A 24290-nucleotide genomic window follows, 5' to 3' on the forward strand; every position below is an offset into this window, starting at 1 on the left:
CGGCTTTTGTTTTTAAGGCACTGATCCTCTAGACCTTCACGTACATGTGAGTAACAGTACAGGTTACCTGTATGTAATTTAGAGAATCAGAGTCTAAATGTCTATATTACCTTTATGGAAAGGATTTCCGTTCACCTTTTAAATATGATAAGCATAACAAGGCAACCAGAAACCAACAGTAGTTTCCCCATATCATCTTGTTTTACTTATGGAAAAGTAGACTGTGGCCAGGGAATTTTTATTTTATGGAACTTGTAAAAAGGGACAAAACCCTCTTTACAGAAATTCATTATAAAAATGTTCTATTAACTGGAAGTCATAAATGTGAAGAAGTGGGAAGATAGAATTTAACAATAGTTCATTGTTTTGCGTGCAGAATCCTGTACTGTGTCTTCTTTTGAATTATAACAGAGCTCCTGCACCCCTGCTAGCTATTCACACTTGAACCATAAATGCTGTAAAAAGTGGAGGCTCTTGATACTGTTCTACTTTGCACTTTCTGAATCATTTTATATATGTTGCTTACATTTTGTACAGCTGTGGCCCTCAACTGCTATATAGTACAAATTCATTTTAAAGTATTTATAGATTTCTATTCATAATATTTGTGTTGTATATGATGGTTAAAAGAAAAATTATTTGGTATTGTCACTGTACAGAAAGTAAAAAATTTTGTACGATGCTTCTCTTGAACACACTAGCTTGCAATTTAAGGGCAAGTTTTTCTTTTATCGCATGTATGTGTATTTTTCTTCGTTCCAGTTCAAACAGATTTTGGCAAAAATAAATCATCGCTATACTCTCGTTAACTAAACCATCCCTTCTCCTTGTGACCAACTTCAAACTTCCCCAGGCGTAACTTTCTCTGGCCAGTCCAGAACACTGCCAGCTGATCATCCAAGAACTCCAGAGGGAAAGGGAAAAAATGTGGTATATAAAGATGTCTGTATCTAGTTGTGCATTGAACTATAACAGTCACTAAAAGGATCAAGAAAATAGCTGTTCTAAAAAAGAAAAATCTATTTAATTGGTTTAGTTGGTTTATGACAACAGGAAATACTGCCCATATCAGTAGCAATTTTTAAAATGGCTCTATCCTGGAGCCAGTTTACCAATTTTTCCATGTTTAAAATTGGTCACTATTGAATAGCCTTTAGCCAGCCTGCTAGCATCACGAAAGTTAAATACAGGTAAGGAAGTTACTTGCACTTCAGCCTGTTAGCGGGTTGTATGATTTTTTTTAAACCATGAACATATTTATATGAAATGTATTTTATCTAGACTGCAGGTATCTTCTGTGTCTTGGTTGACTGCGGATTGCTATTCTCAATATATATACACATATACAATGTTAACATTTCAAAAGTGGAATACAATTTAAATGATTCAACAAGTTCCCATTCTGAAGGATCTTTATATATTGCACAAGTTGGCTCTAGTTACTGTTCAGCACCGCACATTCTCTCTGAAACCAAGCATACCTTCGAAGAACTTCTCAAAAGGAGCAGCAATGAGTACATGCTACAGATGTTGGAAACAAAGCCTCAAGCAGGCCTAGTTTTTCTTTTAAAAAATGAACTACATTTTTATGTGCTGCAAGAGACAATTCGATACACATCAGCTTTTCAGGCATTTTTGGAGAAGAGGAAGGATTAGATCAGGCTGCCTTCAAATACGGGGATTATTTGCAAATATAATCATAGAATAGTTTGGGTTGGAAGGGACCTTTTAAGGTCATCTAGTCCAACCACCCTGCAATGAGCAGGGACATCTTCAAGTAGACCAGGTTGCTCACAGCCCCATCCAACCTGACCTGGAATGTTTCCAGGATTGGGACATCTACCACCTCTCTGGGCAGCCTGTGCCAGTGTTGCACCACCCTCATTATGTAATAGTAATACCTGCAGTTTGGTAATGCAGATGAAGTGATAGTTACAGATGTTATCCTGCGCTTGATTGAAAGGATGCACAATACGGGACTGAAGTGTGAGGGAGCAGTTAATTTACTAAACGTGAAGGTTCCAAAAAGCTCAAAGTAGCTGCAAGTTCTTCAGAAAGCAGGTTCAGAATTTAAAATTATTCTCCTAAGTCTGAGAAACAAGTTCAAAGAGAAGCAGTTTGGGCATATCCCATACAAGATTATATTTAGGCCCTCTACTTCAAAAAACATGGGCTACCTAGAGAAAGCCAGATTATAACTACTGTAACAGTGAGACTAGAAAGCTTATCTATGAAAGATTATAGTTGAGTTGAGCTGGCCTGAAGAGGAATGGTGCATGACAAGAGATGATTATCCTTCAACTACATACAATGTCACCCTAACAAAGGCACAAATGAGCTGTCACCAGTGGAAGAGGACGAATGGAGATTAAGTTTACACTAAGTAACATTTATGATTAGATATTTTAGAAGAAACACAGAACTTTAAAACAATGCCTTACTAAATACTGAACTAGTTGCTCAAGATCTCTGCCACTGAAAGTCTTTAGAACCCCAGAGTCAATGAAGGTTAAACAAACGCCTTTTGGAACAGCTTTGATACAGAACCTTCGGTAGGGGCTGGAAGAGGAGACCAGGTTCCTGCACATAATGCAACAGTAACGCTGCATGTAACAGCAAGATGTCATTAAATGGCTTGCAAGGAAAAAAAAAAAAGTAAAAACAGAGCAAGTAATGAGCTACTCCCTAAGAGTAGGTGAGGTGGTGTTTAACCAACCCAATGCAATTTTGGTGCCCATTACAACATCAGAGAACTTCGAGCATAACATGATGTAGAGAGCTGCCTGCCAGGTAAGCCAGTATGTTGAACTGCAGTATATAACACTTTCTGGCTATATAAGGAACAGGACATGAATTGATAATGCGAGTCACTAATATTCAGTCAAAAAAACACCGCAACGCAAATCTACCACATCCCAGAATGACAGTTTCAAATAACTATTTTATATTCTAATGATACATTAGTGATCTGCAATTACATGCAACACAAGAAATAAATTCTCACTATGTATTTGGTTTTGGTGTGGGTTTTACAAAATACAATCAGTAAAAAAATACCAGTATCAGGTGATTTACAAAATACAATCAGTAAAACTTGCAGTCACTGCTTACATGGAATTCTGAATGATGCACATAGAGTAAAACTCGGGTATTCTACAGTAGTGTGAACCCAGCTGGATTAATAAACAAAACACATTTCCAGTTAACTCTGTGCTGCTGCAAAGTAGACTATTAATTGTTAAGTTTTTAACATGATAGGATTACATCAGCCATAGAGTAATAGGACTGACTATACTAAATACACATTTGTTGTTGGCCTGTCATTTTCACATAATTTGATTTTAATGAGTTCTGACAGAAATTGCGTTTTGTTTGCACTATTGTTTGCTACTGGGAGCTGTAATATCTAGAATCTTGCTACACCTTTATTGGAGAGAGACACGTTTTGAAGAAAATAGGATGCATTCTGTATTCACAACGTGTTTTAACAAAGCTGATTATCACAGGTAATCTGTCCAAAACTGTCTTTAGTTCGAAGTGTGTAGTCTTGACATTAGACCAATGCTAATTAAATTAGACAAAGAGCTCTGGGCACAGTGTCTGATCCTCAGAGTCCTCACCTATGCTTTTAGAGAAAAAAAAACACAAAACCAACCAAAAAAACCCAAACAAACAACCCACACCAAAAAATCCCCCAACAAACCCTGTTGCATTTTTCATTTTTTCCTCCCATTTTGAAACACCAATAACCTGGTTAATGATAATCATTAACGGAGATGCCAGAAGTCTCTATGTCTTTGCTCCACATGCTTTTCTGCACTTACCCTCAGCTGTCTTCTATTACAGCCACATGACCACCACATCTCCACCAGTATTTCTGAAAATCCAGACCCTAAGCATGGATACCCATCACTCCAAGACACAATCTCCTATCATTAAAATGCTAAAGCAAGAACACGTCATACAAGTTTTACTTTTTTAAAACACAGATAAGGAAGTGATGGGGGAAGTAATTTAGCACTTCTGAATTTGAAGCATTGTTGGACTGCTGCTAACAGGCTTCCATCGAGCCAATTTAAGAATAAAACTAGCCCAACTACAGCTTCAGGTAGTAAGTCCACATATTGTTCCAGCACTTAATGGAAGTCCCAGCCCTGGGAGGCGTTGCTGAGGTTTTTATTTGTTTTAAACACCACAGTATCTAACGTAAACCTTTCCTGTTGGATATAGCTTAGCTTATTACTTATGGTGCTCCCCCAGCGAGTGAACATGAAGAATGGATCACTATTCTCTATAGCTACCTGCCCTACTTTAGTTTCTGTCTTTCAAGTCTAAGCAAACCCAACCTATCCCCACCAGCCTGTTTTTTATAAAATTTAATCAGGATCATTTAACTAGGGCCACTCTGAGCTTGTGTGCAAATTATGGCACCCACCCCACCTGCCTTATACAGCTTAGGGTAATCACCACCCAAAGCCTGTAACTTCACTACATTCCAGAACATATTTGCCTCTTGCATAATAGTGTAACTCTCACCTGGGGACTTTTTTCCTTGTTATTTTTAAAACCTGGATCTCTGCTCTGAACATTTGCACTAGCACAATAATGATATTGCTGTGAGGGGTGGAAACGCACAGGTGGTGGTGACAGCAACTGTTTCAGGAGCTCTGCAAACAAATGCCACACCACAACCCAAGCTGAATTTCTAAGTCAGTCTGACTCAGTTCTAACCTACATACAGCCCACTCTAAGCATTTACTGACAAGCAGAGTCCTTACTTGCAGAGGAATGAGGCCAAGAAAATTGTTCATGCCAGTAAAAAGCATACTGTAGGAAAGCAAATTAAAACCTGGCACTGCATGAAGAAAAATCTATCAGACTGGTTTTTGGCTCTCTTGAGATTCTAAATGGGTATTTGGCCCTCCTAACTGTAGTAAAAGCTATTCTCTATTCTATTTTCTATTTTATTTCCATTGTCTAGCCACCAATACACTTTCAGTAGGTCACCTATAGATAATGAAAAAGCAAGATCGCCTGCAACATATCTGAGACAAAAACTTAGCTTAGAGACACATGACTTTGTAAAAGGTCTCATAAGAGAAAAAAAAACAAAACACCCATATGCACAACAGAAACGTCTTCCTGACTAGGCAGCAATCTCTCACTCATACCCTACAGCTTGTAAATTTGCCTGATGCTGGGGGGGCTGTAGAGGTTGTCACTATCCTTAAACCACAGGCTTTCTCTATTATATTTTGCTGATGGAGAAACAAGAAATAATGAGTTGTGACTCTTAGAAGAAAAAAGAAGAAAAAGAGGAAGAAGAATATATTGTTGCAGAAACATCCCATTTTACTAGTGTTTCTTCTGGAGCAACTGAAAGACTAAAGAAAAACATCATAGGGAAAACAAGCTGCTGTTCTTTCAAAACCTAACCCAGCAGGACTGCACTCTTGCCTGATACTGTTTACACAGAAAAGCCCAGGTCAATACCACACCAGCTTGCCTTTCCAGCTGCCCTCACAGATAGGCACTCATTCTGGTCTGCTGATAAAATACATCCTTTTCCCTGGAAGCAGTGAGAAGAAAATGGGATGGAACGCAATGATCAGTGCTAGCCACCTCCCAGAAACAGGCAAAGAAACTGCACAATGCAAAAGTGACTGTAAGTGCTGAAGAGAGTGTGAATCTGTAACATATTCAACTGCTACACTCACCTATAAGCATGACAACTGAATCTAAAAAGTTACCAGATAAACAACCTGGGAGCAGGGAAAATCTGAGGCCATCAGAGCATTCATGGGATTTAAAAAAACCCACAACTACAGAGGAGGAACTAAGATAACTTGCCTGTCTGCTGCTGCAGCCTCAGTCCCTCTCCAGCACAGCCATACTGGGAACAACCCAGAGACCAGCCCACTAACATTCAATCCTCTCCTAGCCATTCTGCTCAAGGAACAGACCCTCTTTAGCTACTTACCAATTGTTTTAATTACTCCAATTAATTCTGCCTCTGGGTGTCTGACCACCACAGCTGCTGCTGTTCAAGCTCCTGTGCCCCACCACCTTTCCTTGCAATGCTTCCTTGCTTTTCTGTTACATGCCACTCAACAGCAGACCTGCTCTGAGAGCCTGCCCACGGCCTTCTGTATGGACCTGCTGCAGCTTTGCCAGCTCAGCGCTGAGCACGCGCGCTCACAGAGCAGGTCCCACACAGCGCTGCCCGGCTGCCTTGGCAAGCTGGGCTGAGACACCCTGCAGCTTTGCCACAGAGCCCTACGACAGCTCAAATGAGTAGAACCAGCTCCTTCCTGGCTTTATTTTGGTGGACCTGCATTTTCTCAAGCATTTACTTTGATGAAAGATCTTGCTTCTGAACTTCAGGGAGGACATAAAAGGATCTCTGTTTGCACTGTTCTCTGCATGAAACGGAGATTTTTCTCAGTTCTCTCCCTGTTCCCTCCCAGGGGAAGAGGGACCCAGCTGGTGCTCAGCAGTCTCACCTGCGCAGGACCTGCTGCCAGGGGCACAGGCATGAGGACTGATCAGCTGTTTTCTACATGACTGCTTTTTTTTCCAGCTGCACCTTTCAAACAGAATTAGATTATTTTATCCCTTCTAGCATGAGCGTGTGTATTTGAATAACATTTGGCATGGTGAAGAAGTGGAATTAGCCTTTTCAACCACCAGGCTGTTTCCTCCCTCTTTGGGAGGTGGCAGCAACGCCCGTTGCATTTAGCAGCACGCTGCTAAGAGGGAGGCATAGCTCTAAGTCACCAGGCAGTAAGGCTGTGGCTGACATCTCTGAGGGCTCAGTCCTCGGACCTCCTGCATAAGCCATTTTATCCGAGCTCCAGGCACGGTAACAGTTACAGTTTCGGCGTTCTCCGCTACCGGTACAGGCACAGCTGGGTTATCTCGTCAGCTCTAAATCGGGACGGGAGCGCCAAGCCTGTTATCCCAGCAGCTCCGTCGAACGCTCCACCCGGCGCACCCCGCCTCCCGCCGCCGGGGCAGAGGCCGCCATGAACTGCAGCGAGCCGCGGCGGCTGCAGGCGCTGCTCAGCGCGCTGCTGCGGGAGCTGCGCCGCGGCGGCAACGCCAGCGCGGCCGGGGCCGGGGCCGGTCCGGGGGGCGATGCCTCGCTGTACATCCTGCTCATCATGATTTTCTACGGCTGCCTGGCCGGGGGGCTCATCCTGGCCTACACCCGCTCGCGGAAGCTGGAGTCCAAGCACGACCCTTACCACCTCTACATCGAGCGCGACTGGGGCCGTGGCGGTGGCGGCCCGGGCCAGCCGGCCGAGGAGGGCGGTCCCGCCTAGGGCCAGCGGCTTGTGTGAGCGCGGCCCGGCAGACGGCCCGGGGCTCTACAGGAAGGACAAGGCCGTGAGGGCTCCCAGGGCGCCCCCGCCACGGCACCGCTTCTGCCGCCCTCCCGCCGGCGGCTGGGGCTCCCGAAGGCGGCTGCGGCCGGAGCGGCGAAATGACAACGGGCGGCTCGGGCGCACCGGCTCGCACTTGTCTCGCCCCGAGGGCTGTTCTCTTTGGATTGATTCGTATCGCTTCTCTGCAATAAATGCCCGCGTTGCGTACGTACAGAGACCTCTCTCATCAGTCACCGTTAGCTCTTAAAGTCGGGTTGCGTTCCACCTCGCGATGTGACCGCAGTGCTGTTACTGCCGGCAGCGCTCCACGGCACTGAAAGCCGCTCCGCTGCTGTTGCGTTACGCGCCCTTCCGTCGCTGTACAGCGCTGCCAGCTACGCCCGGCGCAACGGCTTGGCAGGGCCGGGTCTCATCCTGTTAAAGCAAGATCGGTCTGGCTTATGGGGAAGCATTTATCAAACAAAAAGAGCTTAGAAACTGAAGCTCTTCCCATGAGGAAAGCATCAGTACCTCCTCTTGGTACTGTGGCTTTGCCGATGCACAAGAACTTTTAAACCCCTTCCACACACAGGGATGTGCAATTCCAAGAAAATCTTTGAACAAGCTAAACCTTAAGATTAAAACAACATAGAGCATATGCTTTCTACAGAAAAAACCTAGGCAGGCAAAGGTTGTTTCAAATGTTCTAGCCGTGTTAATAGGCTCTCATTTCTTGGTTTGGGGTGGGTTTTTTCAGATAAAGGTAATTCCAAGGAGTAAGTACCTTCACTAGGAATGCTGAACTACACAATACAAATTACTATTTGGATTTTATCCCAACCACACTGCAGGAAAAAGCAGCTTTGACATTAACTTCAAAGTAGGAGAGATTTTTATGTTACAGACTTAAATTTCCTATATAGTGCTCATGAATATTCTTTCCAACAGCAAAACGGTCTTCGGTTCTTGTATTTGGCAACTACTGCATCTTGCTCACTCTGACTTTGTGGGGAATCACTGTAAACTGGATACCCGAAGTGATGAGTTTAAGAAAAAAAAAAATCCTTGAGAGGACTGGCAGTTACCAAGTCAACTTTGTCACCGCAGAAAACTACTGAAATATCCACAGACCGAATCGCAAAGTATCATTAGGTATCAAACAATATCTGGTGCATACCTAGACATTTTAACAATGGAAAAGTATGGGGCAGGGAAAAAAATTCAAGCTCCAGAAACAATTTTAACAGTACTATATGCCAGTACTATATCAGTAGATGTATATGTGAAATCTTTAGCTCAGCAAAGAAAATGTAGTAGTCAGCACTGTGTGGAAAAAAGGATGTCAGAGAAACCAACAAACTGCCAATAGTCTTAAAATCCCCTATCAAGTAGGTAGACAACAGCAGAAGTTCTAGTCAGCTACCTCCATCTGCAAGGATTCAGACACTCTCTCTGGAAAATGCAAGTGCTGACTTCAGCCTGGACTTTTTGAAGAGCCATAAGCAATATACACACACACACACATATATTTTAAGCTGCAGAAGATGACTGTCTAACAAACTTTCACACTGGGATAACTAAAACACTGTATCAGTCCCACTTGAAGATTTTCTGGGAGGATTTCATTCAGTACAATCAGAATTAAGCTGACCACAACCAATGTTTCCCCCTACAAGAAAGAAAAAAATCGTTATGCCGATCCAAAACCTTTTATTTAACCTCAGAGATTAACTTCTCTTTTTCTGCCTGACCACTGCCCATCAGCAGGACTCTGGCCTCTAAGAGGCCTTACAGACTAATGGCTTAGAATTCAGAACTACAGTGCTAACTGCTACTGCTGAACTCGGCTAGATCAGAATCTAGTCCTTTGCGAGAATAGGCGAAGGACTGTTAACAGTCCTACAGGCTGTTACAGAGAGATCTGCACACATTAAAGCTTCAGTGCACTGGACACTAAAGTGTGTGCTTAACACTTTTTATTTAATATCAGCTGGTTACTAACTGCTTTCCGCTGCTTCATCATCTAGACAATCTGAAAGATGTCTGTGGCAGTCCCTCTGAGTGTCCAAGAAATACCACTGATTACACATCTTCAAAATCCATGTTTCTCTCCCCTTCCCAAAATACAAAGCATGTGCCACATACTGTATTTGTGTCCTACCTAAAAAAAGGGCTGCCCGTGTGAAAAAGTTTACCCTTCATTACACAGTTCACAAATAAGAAAGCACAAGATCTCCTGCCAACTAACTAACAAAACATCTAATTCTAATTATCTGCTGTTCTATCTGTACCTTTCAATACCTGAAAGAATCACAAGGTCTCGGTGAACTGTAGTAATTTGTGATTTACATCAGTCCATCTATTCGTATAGTTACAGTTCAACCAGATGTTTAAATAAGATAACACCATCGTGCATTAACTGTAGCTTACACTGGCACAAGATACACACCATACATACATACATGCTTAAATAAAATATGCATCTACAAATAGTTAAATATACAAATGCAACTGGCTATATACATGAGTTTATTCACTTCACACATTTCTGATATTCATGGTGTCTCTAGTACATAATTTTTCAGAATTCTGTACAGGGACGCTGCCCAGTTGTGTAAGGATGGGGTCAGGAAGGCCAAGGTGCAGCCGGCGCTGAACTTGGCACGGGATGCAAGGAACAGTAAGGGCTTCTATAGGTATGTGAGCCAGAAAAGGAAGGTCAAAGAAAGCGTACCCTGATGAGCAAGGCTGGCAAACTGGCAACAATGGATGAGGAGAAGGCTGAGGCACTTAACAACTTCTTGGCCTCAGTCTTCACTGGCAGTCTTCACTTCCCTGAGGGGATGGACCACAAGATGGGGACTGGAGAAGCCAAGTGCCTCCCACTGTAAGAGATCAGGTTCGTGACCACCTGAGGCACCTGCCCTGAACGAGTGGTAGGGCCGCTTAAAGAGTAACCACCAAAGATATTAGAAAGTGAATGATTTTAATATAGATATGCTAAAAGGTGCAACTTAGCAGAATTCGATGGCAAGGTTCACTCCATTACTCACTTAACATGAAAAGGTGTACGAAGAGAAACCAAGTTACAAGTAGATTGGAATGATTCGCTCGTGGATTGAACTGGGCTAATGTGGCTTATATGTATATTGAGGAAAGAAAGTTGGGGAGACCCTCCCGTTGAGTCACGAGGTTCAGAGTGGATCGAAATCCACGCCTAGTCCCAGACTTGGTCAATGGTTTATGACTAAGGTTAGGTAAGGAAAGTAAAGGAATGCCCTCCCGTTGAGTCACGAGGTTCAGAGTGGACCCCCTTGCTTTCTAAACTCCTTCTCAGAGAGGAGTCTAGGTGCGGCTGAACCCACTCCTAGTCCCAGACTTGGTCAACAGTTTATGTCTAAGGGATAGGGTATCGGGGATTCTGGTGTAGTGCTTGGTGTAACTTTAAAATAACAGCAATCAAATTCACTAGCACTACTGAGATAAATCACAACATCAAATCATATATATAACTTAGTAACATAATTAACCTAAAACTGACTAAGACAAATCACAGTATTAAATCATAGCAACATAACTAAGATCAGACACTTAAGAGATATAAAGAGATAAATATGTACAAAGGTACCTTTAAATGCCCCCCTTGAATTCCATCGAATACTCACATGGAATGCTTTGCATTGCTCAACGTGTGATCAGCCAAGCCTCTGAGTTGATCACGAACTTGAGGGTTCATGGGCTCTGAGGCGTTCCACTCAGAGGGAGATGCTGGTTGCAGCCCACTGTGGTCCAGGAGAGCTCAAAGGGTCTCACTTGGGACCGCTATTGATAGGATTGGGAGATGACTGACTTTAGGCATCAGTAAATTTCCATTTTTACCACAAATCATTTGTTGGTAATTGCTAAAATTCTTGAAATCCCAGTGATGCTGGTTACTGGAATGACTCCGTTAAAACACAAATTAAAGAGGAAAATGTACCATGGGATAGTTACAGAGGGGAGTTAGGGTCCTACGGGACTCTGACAACAGAACTACCCACTTGAATTAAGCCCTCAGTTGCTTTAAGACTCTCCAATGAGAGTGTCCATCCAGGTGAGCCTAAGGATTCAGCATGGATGTGACAAGTTCTGAAGAAACATGTGCTTTAAACACTCAGAACCTAGGAACGTGCTGTAGCTGACAGAAGGTTACACCGCAAAGCTAGTAACGTAAATTCACATCGAGTTCATTCCTACTCTGTTGGTATGAATACACACACCAAAGTACTTCAATGCCGAAGAGGAATTCATATTGTCGCATACAGAGACCTTGAAAAATAAGTATTGAGCCCAGCAGCAACATTAATTTAATTTTGTTCGTTTTAATAAGTCAAATACATTGTGTACTGGTTGGAAACCTTAAAAAACCATGAAGCTGCAAACCCACTGGGACTGAACTAAATTAGGTAAGATGACAAAAATCAGCCACTGAAATTCAACACGCGTTTTTCCATCAAAAGTATATTCTAAGGCATCTGTATTTACTGATGCAGGGCAAAATGGCCATTTAGTCTCTGCAGTCCATTCAATCACTGGACACAAAAGATAACAAGATAGGTTTAGTTATATTATTAAACCTAGCCTTCTGAAGGAATAAGTTCAGCTATCAGTAACCTATTTCTTCTCAGTTAGAATCAGAAAAGAAAAGCTCATTTAGCAAGACTTAACTTTCTTTTCTTCAGCTCAGGGGGAATATTGAAAGAGCCATTTCTGGATTCACTTTCAACATACATGCAAAAATGTCTTCTGTTTTGGCCCTAACCGTGATTTATTTTCCCCAGAGCTCCTAAACCTTTACACTGCATCAGCTGTCAGAGCCTTGCTCAGGAGAATTACAAAAAGGGACTGCCTGCAAAATCTCACTGAAATCTACACATTCAAACACAGCAAGAACTTTAGAATATATTTGGCATTAATTGTTTCTAGAACATCTCTTTCCACGCAAACATTGACCTTGCGTTACCATCATCTTTTCATTGCCAGCAATTAAAAGCTGCTATCTACACTGTGTAAGTGTTCATTAGTAATCTGATATTTTAAACAGCAAAATAAAGTGAAGAAAGCACCAAAGTTATCACACGAACCATTCCTTATTTGAGTGTTTCATTTCTTCTTAGCAGAGAAACAGCAGAGAACAACAATATGTTCTCAGGGAAAATATTTACAAGCCAAGAATTTGGCACCAGTTACTGTTTGACTTCATCCAGGTATCTGCTGGACAGCAGTCTAAAGTTCAGTAAATTTTAGAGGGAAACGTCAATTTGAGATTGTTACTCTAGCCAGTTCAACACCATTTACTGCTTGACAGTGCTCTTCGTGAGCATCTGCTACAGGGTTATTATTCCAGACACTTTTTTTTTTTACTGCAGCACTGACAGAGAGCTCACAGGCAGCCCGTTCTGCAGAACTGCATGCCACAACAATCAGAACACATAACTCATACCTAGAACCTAGAACGCAAGTAGTAAAGATAAGGAAGCCACAAGCTATTTCTTGCACTTTTAATATCCTAAGAACAAACTATTAAAACTTATAGTAATAATAATAACAACAAAAAAGCAGAATATCAGGTAGGTTTTTGTTTGGTTGTGTTGTGTGTGTTTTTTTTTTTAATTAATTTTACAAGAGGTCTTAATTTAAAAATCTTACAAAATATATTCAAATGTGGAAAGTTACTTTACTGATAAAACAGCATTTCTTTATAATGTGCTTTTCTCCAATCAGGATAAGGAAGCGTAAGCATATAAAAAATCATCACAACAAATCATTCATACCAACAGAAAAATCACTTTTCTCCATTCCAAGAAACAGCACAAGTGTTTTAAGTCAATTTAACTGCAGTATGCCAAAAGAATAAAGCAACATAAAAACAGTGACAGATAAAGACAATACATGGAATATATACAAAAAATATCTACCAGGTCTTCAGTAGCCACAATTTAGTATGCGGAAGTGCTTAGCTCTTCAGCTGGCTTTGTTTCACTGATCAGTTGTACATCAGTAACTTGGTATCAAACAGCAAAAAATGGTAGTATTAACTCCTGTTTACAGTTTAGAGCACAAACATGTTCACTTTAAATGTAAATTTTGGGTATTACAGCAGAGTCAGCAACAGGGAACACTAAACCAGGCAGGTGGTTTTGTACTGAACAGAATAAAAAGCATTTGTATGTTCTCTTCTGCTAATTTTGGTACAGTTTTAACAAGCAGCACAGAGCTACAGCATCCCTAACTTCTCCAGCTAGTATGGAAGACATTTTTCGTTTGTGCCATTAGTTGCTCAGTTGCAAAATCATTGATTTAATCTAACAGCTCCATTATCACTTAGTATGCTCCATAAAAATATTTTGTAAAACAGCATTTTCAATTATAAAGAGCAACAGCTAATCATGGTAGTACCAAATCACCCCAAGTGACCCTCAACAAAGATGACGGAAATAGGCACTACGTACCTGCCACTTCTCCCTATGCTGAAGCAACTATGTTCTAATAAATTTCTCTCCAAAAACCCCTGTATGAATACCAAGTCTAATTCCAACTACACATCTTACTAAGTAAGAGTTTAAACTGGGTTTGTCCAGCTAGGCCAGTTAGTAAGCTTCCTAAGTAATGCCGCAGGTAGTGCTGGCTTTTTTTTATTTGGTTGGGTTTTTTTAATATTAATTGCAGAAGTCAGATTTAAAAGCAGCCTGCATTTGAATAGCATGAAATGAAAGTAATTGTGAAGAGTAACATTTGATGGAAGCATTGCCTCATATATTTTAAATCTCACAATCTGCCTAGAAAAAGATGAAAAACTACTATACAAATTAAAACTTGAATAAAAATATCCAGTAAGTATTTCTTCCCAGGATGAGCTTATCAGGTACAAATATAAGAGTGTGTTCTGGTGACTGCCTTCAAAGTTCAACAAGCAAATGCTACAGTTGCACCCATCGCTACGTTTCAAAAGTCAAAACCAGGTTTGTATATACAAAGCAGATCTGTAACACTACTTATATAATCAACAGCAAACTAAAAAACCAGAAAAGGACACTGCACCACTGTCACAGTTCAACAATGCTGTATCAGTAATGGGCAAATTTAGGGTTACGTTTTCTTTTCAAACTTGTAGAAGAAATACAAATATATGAACCTCGCACATTCTGTTAAGAACAAACAGTAATTAAATAGAGCGATCCTTTCTTCACTACATACAGAAATAACAATGTATTTACAATATTTACAGTTTTTAAAAATTCTGGACTTCTTGCATTGTTTTGCAGGAATTCATATTCTTCAGGCTGAAAAACAGTTACACAATAGTTCAGAACATAAACAGATTCTGAACAGAGACAGGTTACTAATTCTAAATTACTGATGTAAAGACCAGAGTGCCTTAAAAGGAAAAAAACCCCACTCATTTCACCTAAGCATCCCATTATTTCTGGGATTATATCAGAAACTACAGATGTTTTAAGATGTTTTACACAAGTTAGATACTGCTAATTTTCATGTTTTTCCCAATTTAAGTGATTAAAAAAAGTGAGCTGAAGTCGTAACTGCTTTTGTATTCAGGTTGCTGCTGTCATTGCAACACGTATTAAGATCAGAGTTACAAGTTCCCCTCATGTATTTTCAGTTACAAGCTTTAATACAAGCTATATACCTGTACTATCACATATATAGCTAAATCTTGACTTTTTTTTTTAACTCGGCTTAAAATAGAAACGTACCAGTTTGAAACAAATCTGCTGATATTCAGTCTTAACCTGCAGTCTTAAAAACTATTTTAAAGCAGCTGAAAGCTTTAAATTGCAAATTTAAAGCAAGACACGCAAAAAACCCCCAGAATTAATAATTAAAGGTAATAATTAAAAAGAACATGAAAACTACAGTAAAAATCTGCACAAGAGGAAGATGGTATTTGTGTTCAGATCTGTCCTTCTAAGTTGAAAATAACCAAAGCACCTGTTCTGAATAACAGTACTGAAGAGAAAAGTTGAAGGCTTCACAGTAATACACAATTTCAGTGCCACTTTTTTACTACAATGTTTCCTGAAAAGACAGTAGGGATTCAAAACTTGCAGACTGAATGAGGGAAAAATAGTCCAAACTTCATAGCAACAGAATTAACAGTTAAAGCAAACAGGAATTCCACTGTAAGGCATCAGAGCTCTGAATCATTCAGCATGCCCTACATATGAATCAATGTAGATTAACTACAACCAAAGTTGGAGAAGCTCAAGCCAAAAAGAAATCTGATGAGATTATTTAGTCCTTTTGTATCAGAGAAGATAACATTACCTTTCCAATGTATTATTTGAGAAATTACACACTTAGGAGCTGTATTTGTTACTTTCACAAACAGTAGAAGTCATTGTCAATCCTTCCTGGCCTCTTGCAACCGAGAGCAGGTAGCTTTGAGAATTCTATCTACAGGCCACAAGCATCTTCAAGAGGGAAGATGCTACTGTAAAAACAGACTTTTTCAAGTTGAAAAAATTAAATATTCGGTCAATAGAGGATTTTGTGTTCAAATAGTAGAGTTTCAGCATTCCATACCAGAAGTCTGGAATTGGTGGCACAGCTGCATGTAAGGCATTTTAGGAATGATTCCAACACAGCTCACTGCCGTCAGCATTTTATTAGGTTCAACTAACACGAGCAACCTCTCACATTTTAAGATTGTTTACTACTAAACCCATGGTCATTGGGATCAACCCTGAAACATCTGTAGACCTTCCATAATGACAGATGCAACACGAAGAGTGAGCATTTCTCAGGCGTGGAGAACGGCTGTCCGTACAGCTAATTTCAAGACGTCGAATGAGAGAGGTCACTTCCCGAAGCCAACCCTCACTAACTGGCCCAGTCCTGAAAGCGGAAACAGTCACTGGCGATCTTCCACACCGTGTTGGTAGGTGTGGCTTGTGCTGTCAGCAAGAAGTTCTGATTGAAGTAGCGCTGCTTGTCACCATCAAATTTTACTGTCCCACTTGTCACCACGAGGACTGTCGTCTGGCCTTGAGTAGCTTGCTCTTCACAAGGAGAAAAAGTATAGAGGAAACAACCAAAGACTAACAGGTAAAGCAGTAGGAAATGTACACAGAAGTTTCATTCAATTCTGGTTATACTAGTTATAGGCTAACAACTGGTTACACATTCACAAAAAGTACAGTTTTGTTGCATCACTTCTGTACAGACAATGGTGTATTCGCTCGCCAACACTGCTTTTTAGTGGCTCTTCTATTTTCATCTCATGTTGTTCATTTTAGAGTGCTATAACAAACACCTGAGTTTTTCCTTAGAATAAGCACTCATTATTTGACACATAGATATATACATATATATTAATATTTAGCAAGTTGCATACACTTTTTTCCCCACTATTAGATATTATATCTTTTTCACAGCAGAGCAAATCAAGTGTGCTTGACCACAGGCTTTTTCCTTACTTATATTCCCAAAATATCCATTAGAAGTAACTTATTAACTTCTCAATTATGTAAGCATTTCTTTAGCAGTTTTTAATCAGAAATCTAAAGAACTCAACATCTGTTCTAGACACAAAGAAATCAAAATACATACAGGTTAATGATTTGTTCCAAATTATACTGCAGGTCAGTATCAGAGGCTACAGCAGAGGTCTCTTAGACATCGTCAAGTACAACATAACCTGGTAAGCCAGACTTTTTCAATACATGAAAATGTATCACATCTGAATATGTTCTTAACAAAAAGGTCCTTAAAATATTTTCCCAGACATGAGAGTACGGAGTTGGTGCATCTCTTGATTTGTGATTTATGCACAACTTGACATTTCAACCCTCAGTATTTTCTCTAAGCTTGTTCCAAAGGAAGTATTAAGTGCTATTATAATTGCAGTTCACTTTCAACAGTTATAAAAAACCTGAAAAATAAGCAAGTAAATTGTAATACAACCTTACCGTGAACGGGCTGGCAGTCCAACATGTTAACCTGGAATTCACTGGATGGCAACATTTCAAAAAATTTATTCAGTTCTTCTTGCCCGGACACTGCATTACCATTCCAAACTAACGTTGCTTTGTCCAAATAAAGTCTTGTTAAAGCCTGAGTGATTATGAAAATACATATTTGGGGAAAATGTGTAAACACATACAATGGATAACATACAAAACATTTTTTTATCCTTATATTGTGAAATATTTGTTTCTTCAATAAACAAAATGCTCTCCTGAAATATTAGCTCCATTTAACAACTAGTGCTCCTGACCAATAATTAAAACTGAAACATGCTTCCCTTTATAAATTGCATAGGGACTCACATGCCTCCAAATTTAAATACTGATGAGATTCCTTTAACAAATGTAGTGATAGAACTGAACTAGCTGCTAAAAAAAGAATAATTCTACCTTTCCAGAAGAAGTTTATAACTTTTTTTTTTTTTTGGCGGGGGGGGGGGGGGAGGGGGGTGCCAGCTGCGGGCAGCGCGTGTGCATGAAACACAGATTATGTCAGGAAAGTATAATTTCAGTTAAAAAAAGGTGAACAAGACCAGGAACAGTGGAAACTTAAAAAAGGACAGTTCATTTTTTTAAGCGGAAACTTAAAAAGGACAGTCTGCAGCAGCAGACAAGAACTTCCCAAATGTTTCATAGGCTGTAACAGTTGAATAACCTCCTAACTCTCCTTCAAGCTATTGATATGTCTCTCTGTAACCTACTCACGTGCAAAGTAACTATGATATAACACGCAATTGCTGATATTTTCACAAAAATCTGAAAGTTACTAAATTAAACACATGTAAACTTCCAAAGAACAGTCTCCACAGCTCTCTTGTGGTGCAAATATCTGTTACATGATACCACGTCAATGTGGTCCATGAAGACTTTCAGAGCCAGACAGAGCTGTTTTCACTTTATCCTCAAGCAATCTTGAAGACTCCCAGAAACAGGAGTGATAACTGCTAATAAAAGAAGTTTGGAAAAATATAAGCCAAATCCTGACCTCAGAGACAAATAAAGCAAGTTTGATCTGCCTATATTGACCAAATCCTGTACCTGTAAAACATTGTCGGACACAAATGGAACTATTATGATGAAGAAGTCTAAGGCACTTTCTAAAAGGCCCCATTTTAGAACAATGCTGCACAGTAACATAATGAATCCTCTACAGGGCAGCCTAAGAGGAACAGAAGTCTCAGCCTGGCCAATACACTTTCAGGTGCTTTCAAGTGTAATGCTAGTTAGAAAAGCAAGCAAAAAACGCACAAGACAGTTCTGACTGTTGTCAAAGTATCTACACACCCTTCTTCTTTTATCCATTGTCTCATAATAAATGTTGACAAATTCATCTGCGGCTCTACAAGCTTGATCCACGTAGGTTTTGAAATCCTGGAGAGAAGAAATTATAACAAATTAATTAAGTTAGGCAATTTTATGCAACCTAGTCATCAATGTGATTTCTCCAGCAAGTCACTTTGGTTGGTCTTTTCCATCCTCACTGAAAGATGATGTCAAATAATGTTGAAATTTATTCCAAACTGCTTTTCTACTTGCAGGAGGTACCAACTTTTAGCGAGGTGACAGTTTTAGGACTCATTTTGAATGCTGATATATTTATTGTGTTTAAATCATAAGTATTTACATAGAAAAAATGGGCTATAGCTGGCTGGAAGTGGTGTGAACATGCAAGTGTTCAGTGAAAATATTTGCTGCTGTGATGGCTGTTCTGAAATGAAGTTAAGGAACAAGATTTATCCAACGTATTTCTGAAAATTAGCAAGAACCCTATCACACTGACACCATAATCTCATTTTTCAAAACACCTTTGTGTATATGTATATAAAATGTTATAATATATATAATTTGATGTATAGATACAATGAATGAGAGAGAGAATGCGCACACACGCTGGATGTATTCCAGTATCACTCACTCCAGTGCTATATCCACAGGTAAAATCCCAAACATTTCTGCTCACATCTCATTATTTTCCTTACATTTCTCTATTTTTATTCATCCAAAGGTAATGGTCCTTGTTGCCAAACAACTGCACTGTGATATCATTTGGTTATTTGTTCAGTTTGTTTAGCTGTTTGAACCTCGATCTCTCACAGACCCTGAACTGTGACATCCTGGAAAGCAGCGAGTCTGAATTTCCTGTCCATATCTATAAAACTGCATTTGGTTCTGTTACCGTACTTTGTTTAAAATATTATAATTTATCATTATTCTATTTCAGCATTATCGCCTCAATATTTGGAACTCAATCAGTACTTCACAATTTAACTACTTACATTTTCTTGGTAGTCTTTAATGAATATACACCAGAACTACCATTAATTCCTCCAGTATTACTACACAAAATTCAGAGAATTCAGACAAACCTCCATACTACAAAATACTTACTGGCCTATCAAATAATCCTGCTTACTCCACAAAACCAAATACTATTCTGTTACTACATACTAGTCTTTTGATCTCCCTCTGTAAGGGCACGAGCCTGCTCTTCGCCTTCCTATCTTCTCCAGCAATTTCTGAACCCACAGGCCAGTTCCAAACAAACACAACACAGTAGTCTTAAAGACACTATATTCCAGCAAATGCCAAAAGAAACTCTTTGGCCCTGGGAGTCAAAGTGTATCAGACCTTCTGCTAAGGGAACAGCGATTATAACTCCGCCAGTTATGTTATTTAGAGTAGATGACTGTTACCTCTCAGTCAGCACACACTTGCACACACACATTTTCTAACCAGCAGCCAAACGTTTTGCCATTTAGCTGCCAAACAGACAGAACAGATGTGAGGGAGAACACTAGAGAAACACCAGGAGACTGGAATGAGCTGGTAGCATACCTGCTATGTAAGTCAAATGGAAAATATGCTTTCTTAGTTTTGATACTCCAGACAAGTTTCTTTATAACCATAGCCCAGAATATGTTTTTAAATTCTGAGAACAATTTAGGTTGGAACAAACTTCTGGACGTCATCTGGTCCAAACCACTGCTGAAAGCCAACTTCAAAACTTGACCTAACTTCAAAGTTGACTGCTCAGAGTCCTATCTCCAGTCATGTTTTGAACACTTCTGAGGATGGAGATTTCACAGTTTCTTCGGGCTCCTGTTCCAATGTCTAACCACCTCACTCAGGAATCTTTCTTCCTAGTATTTAACAGGAAAGCCATACTTAAAAAAACCCCAAGCAACCAACCAACCAAAAAAAAAAAAAAACCCCGTTGAAAAGCCTAACGACAATTTCAAGAAATTGGCCAATATACATGGCCTCTGCAGACGGTTTCTGTAAAGCACGGTGGCTTATCACACAAACCACCGTCTGGCCGTAGGCCGCTGGACAAGGATGCTGCGGACGCTGAACGCGTGGAACGCCCGTGGGGCAGGAACACGCCAACGGCACACGGAACCACCTGTGCGCCGTCGCAGCCGGGGGCCGCTGGACCATCGGATGGAGCCCTGCACTGAGGCGTTCCCCTCCCATACCTGCTCCCATGCCGGGGCCGGGACGCGTCCCGGCACCCCCGGCGGCCCTCCCCGCCGTTTCAGGCTCGTTCTCTGAAACGCGACAGCACTCGTCCGCAGCCCGGGGCAGAGAACCCACGCTTCCCTCCACGCCGCGTCTCGGAGAGGCCGCGGGGCGCGGAGCCGCTGGCGGGGAAGCGCCCCGCGGCCTCCGAGACGCGGCCCCAACCGACGCTCTCGCCCACCCGTCCCGCCGCCAACGGCCACCGCCCCCGCGGGGCGCGGACTCACCACGGAGGCGGCCATGGGGCGGCGAGGCGCGCGCGCGGCGGGACAGGCGGCGGGAGGGCGCCGGATGTGCGCCACGCTCGGCGCCGCCGCTTCCGGCCGCGCGCATCGCACCGCGAAAAGCCTTCCGCCGCGCCGCGCCGCCCGCTGCAGGGAGCCCCGGAGGGCGAGAACGGGCCTCGGCAAACGGCTAAACCAGCTCCAGGTTGCGAGCGAAACCGTTTCAGTCGCTGGATTTTACCGCCTGAGCGCGAGTAAGCGCTCGGGCAAGGACAGAGGAACCAGAGCTGTCGGTTTATTTTGGCGCAGGCGGGCAGTAAGCCGGTGAGCGCCCAGCCGTCTGCGGGACGGTCCGGCGGCGGTGTCCGCCTCCGTCTAGAAACGGCCTAACGGAGAGGGACAGGAGACTGGCCTTCCTTCCTCCTGCTTCTAAAACAGCCGTTGTTCGGGCATTGTGAAGGTCTGACAGTCGCTGGAGCACAGAACAGCCTGGAGCACAACGGGGCCTAAAGGGTACTCGGTTGTAATTAATGCCGTGGTCTTCCTCCTGCTTTTTGTAACAGTAATATTAGTGTCATGAAGCAGCATTGACCTTGTCTGGGGAGAAGTACAAGGACATCAGATGGCCTCTCTGCAGTGCCTTCCAGCTATATGAAATAATTAATCGATAGTTTGATGAATAAAGATACATGACTTTGGGTACTTCAGCATCTTCCAGGGTTGTGGAGTTGTGAAAATGTTCAAGAAGTCTTGCGGGCTTTGCTACAAGTGGTTAATGGTATTTAAGTGATCTATATGTTAATCTGTGAATGCAAACAAGGATAAAGGTGCCTTCCATACCCTGGCCAATAACTGGAGTGGAAAATCACACGCGTTGGTTACTCACTTGATAGCACAACTGCAACCTGCTGTCACAGAGAACTTGGTCACAGGTACTGCCCACTGTGTCTGGAAGACCATGGATGTAAAAACAGGTCAGTGCATAAGCACTCTGCCTCTGATTTTACATACGTTTTAGATATCTCTGTGCTTTTCTCCCCATGGTTGCCATCACTCATGGCAGAGACTTGCAAGCTCTCTGGCTGCTGTGCCGGCAGGGTGGGATGTGCCCAGGCCCACGCTCCTGCCACAGGGAGGGAGCCGGGCAAGTGCACAAAGGAAACTTGTGCTGTCTTCCTGGAACGAGCCGAGTCGTAAGGCAGGCTGGTTTAATCTTCATCATTCAGTGAATAACAGGAAAAGACCTGGCGAGACTCAAGAGGTCTGGAATTAATTACTAAAGATGATGTGGAGCTAACCAGGAAGAAATCATATACTGAAGGTGATAAACACTGCTGGGGGAGGACTGAGTTTGGGTCAGGGCATCGGGGCCTGTGCCCCTGAGCATACTGGATCACATCCAGCCACGTCAGCTGGACAAATACTAATTTGTCATAGCTGTGGGGGAGTTGCATCACTATGAAATGGCGTATCCTGCTGAATTAACAACTGCTCAGTGAAGATTGCTTCATGCAAAAGTTCAAACATCCTCCCCTTTGAAATCTCAAGTGTCACTACGTCACCATATTATCTATTTGCCTCAAATTAATAAAAGTATTTCATAAAACATCTCTCATATAAAGAAAAGCTATCATAAATTTCCAAATTAAAAAGCAAGGCACTGAAATTAGGTAAGATTTCTTCAAGGTGACAAAGGGAGACAATTGCAGAACTGAAAACTGCAATTCTGATCTTTTACCTTCATCATATAAACATCTTTACTCCATCCTCAGATACATCAGTGTAAAGTTAAAAAAAAATCACTCCTATGTGATTATCTGTTTTATGTTTATTTTCATCATATTGATGGGAATGTGTCTAAAAAGGTAGTGCCATGTTCCTTTTCTATAAATGGTATTTGTAGGAAATGACCACTGTAAATACTAGTGGACTGAAGGAATTCTATTTATGTTGTCACAGAGACTGTGAACAATCTGGACAAAACAATAGAAATGAGATCAGTGTCTGTAAAAGCATTACCTCTTCATTTACTCGTGCACCTGTGAAACCTGGAAGAGTAACAGGCTTAGCACAAGCCTTGTCACTAGCAGATGGTGCAAGTTCTTTATACCTTTCAAACACATTAAAATAGGGATCTGAGGAAAACATTTTAAAAACTCTCATATATCAATGGCTGCTCCAATGAAAGAAGTATTGTATAGAGAATAGTAGAAACTGAAGTAGCTGATTAGTTCACAAGGTCTTCTGCCAGGTCAGGATTTTTCTCTACAGAGAATACTTTTTTCATTCAGACATACTTGACACAGCAAGATCATTATAGTTTCTTTGGCAACAGTTAATCAGAAGAACGCTTCTCCAGCAGGATTCACTGCAGACTCTCCACTGGAAATGGGGAAGGTAGATAATTTGAAGATTCTCTGTGCGTATTGCCTGCCTGCCTTAACACCAGTCATTATTCAGTGAAGTAATGTGTCAAATAGAAGGCGAATTGAAAACATGGGTGTGAAATTCATTCTCAGCTACTTCTGAAGATGACACAAAATTTTTGATATAATTTAGAGTAGCAACTTCTTGTAGGGAACAGCTAATTGGGGAAAACAACAAGAAGAGAAATTCTTCCGTAACACCAAACAGTATGCAAGACCTGGTCCAAAGTATTACCGTGGAACAGGCACTCAGTGGCTCACAGCAGTGGCCAAAATGTAATTCAGGTCTAAACTTCTTGGAAAAACAGGGAGGGGAAAAAAGAAAACCAACCCCCCCAGTATTTAATTAAAAAAATAAGAGCAGCAAGAAACGTAAAATATTTGCAGGTGGTATGGAAACCGCTTAAAGACATTAGAAATATGGGAGACTCAGAACAAATGCATACCACTTAGCAGACATGCTTTACAAGTGACCAAAAAAGTCTGGAATACTTAATAACTGAAGATGCTAAGATGGTCACTCATTACACCCAAAGACAAAAGACTTAGTCCTAACCTTGCCGTTATTTTTTGCCAGACATATACATGCAAGTATCAGCACTCCAGTGTAAACACCCTAATTTCTTACTAAGACAAAAGGAGCAGGTATCAGAAACATCCATTGCCGGAGCCCAAGACACTTTGCTTGGCCACACCCCATGGGCACTCAGCAGTAATTCACATTAAGCA

General features: G+C 41.4%; 2 protein-coding genes across 2 annotated transcripts; one reads left to right on the plus strand and one right to left on the minus strand.

Moving 5' to 3' along the window:
- Positions 1–7025: 7025 nt before the first annotated feature.
- Positions 7026–7587, plus strand: KCNE5 (potassium voltage-gated channel subfamily E regulatory subunit 5; the record flags this gene model as incomplete). The annotated part of the gene is made up of 1 exon (XM_082004287.1): positions 7026–7587. The coding sequence occupies one exon, from the start codon at positions 7026–7028 to the stop codon at positions 7323–7325; it is 300 nt and encodes a 99-aa protein (XP_081860413.1). The 3' UTR covers positions 7326–7587.
- An 8660-nt stretch (positions 7588–16247) lies between these two features.
- NXT2 (nuclear transport factor 2 like export factor 2) lies at positions 16248–18772 on the minus strand (the record flags this gene model as incomplete). Its single annotated transcript, XM_082004036.1, has 3 exons — positions 18677–18772; positions 17336–17480; positions 16248–16426 (listed from the first exon to the last, which is right to left on the minus strand). Exons 1-3 carry the CDS (start codon positions 18692–18694, stop codon positions 16248–16250), a joined length of 342 nt encoding a protein of 113 aa, XP_081860162.1. The 5' UTR covers positions 18695–18772.
- Between the last annotated feature and the right edge of the window lie 5518 nt (positions 18773–24290).

Source organism: Phaethon aethereus (assembly GCF_964289735.1).
Source record: "Phaethon aethereus genome assembly, chromosome: 10".
NCBI classification, from domain to species: domain Eukaryota; kingdom Metazoa; phylum Chordata; class Aves; order Phaethontiformes; family Phaethontidae; genus Phaethon; species Phaethon aethereus.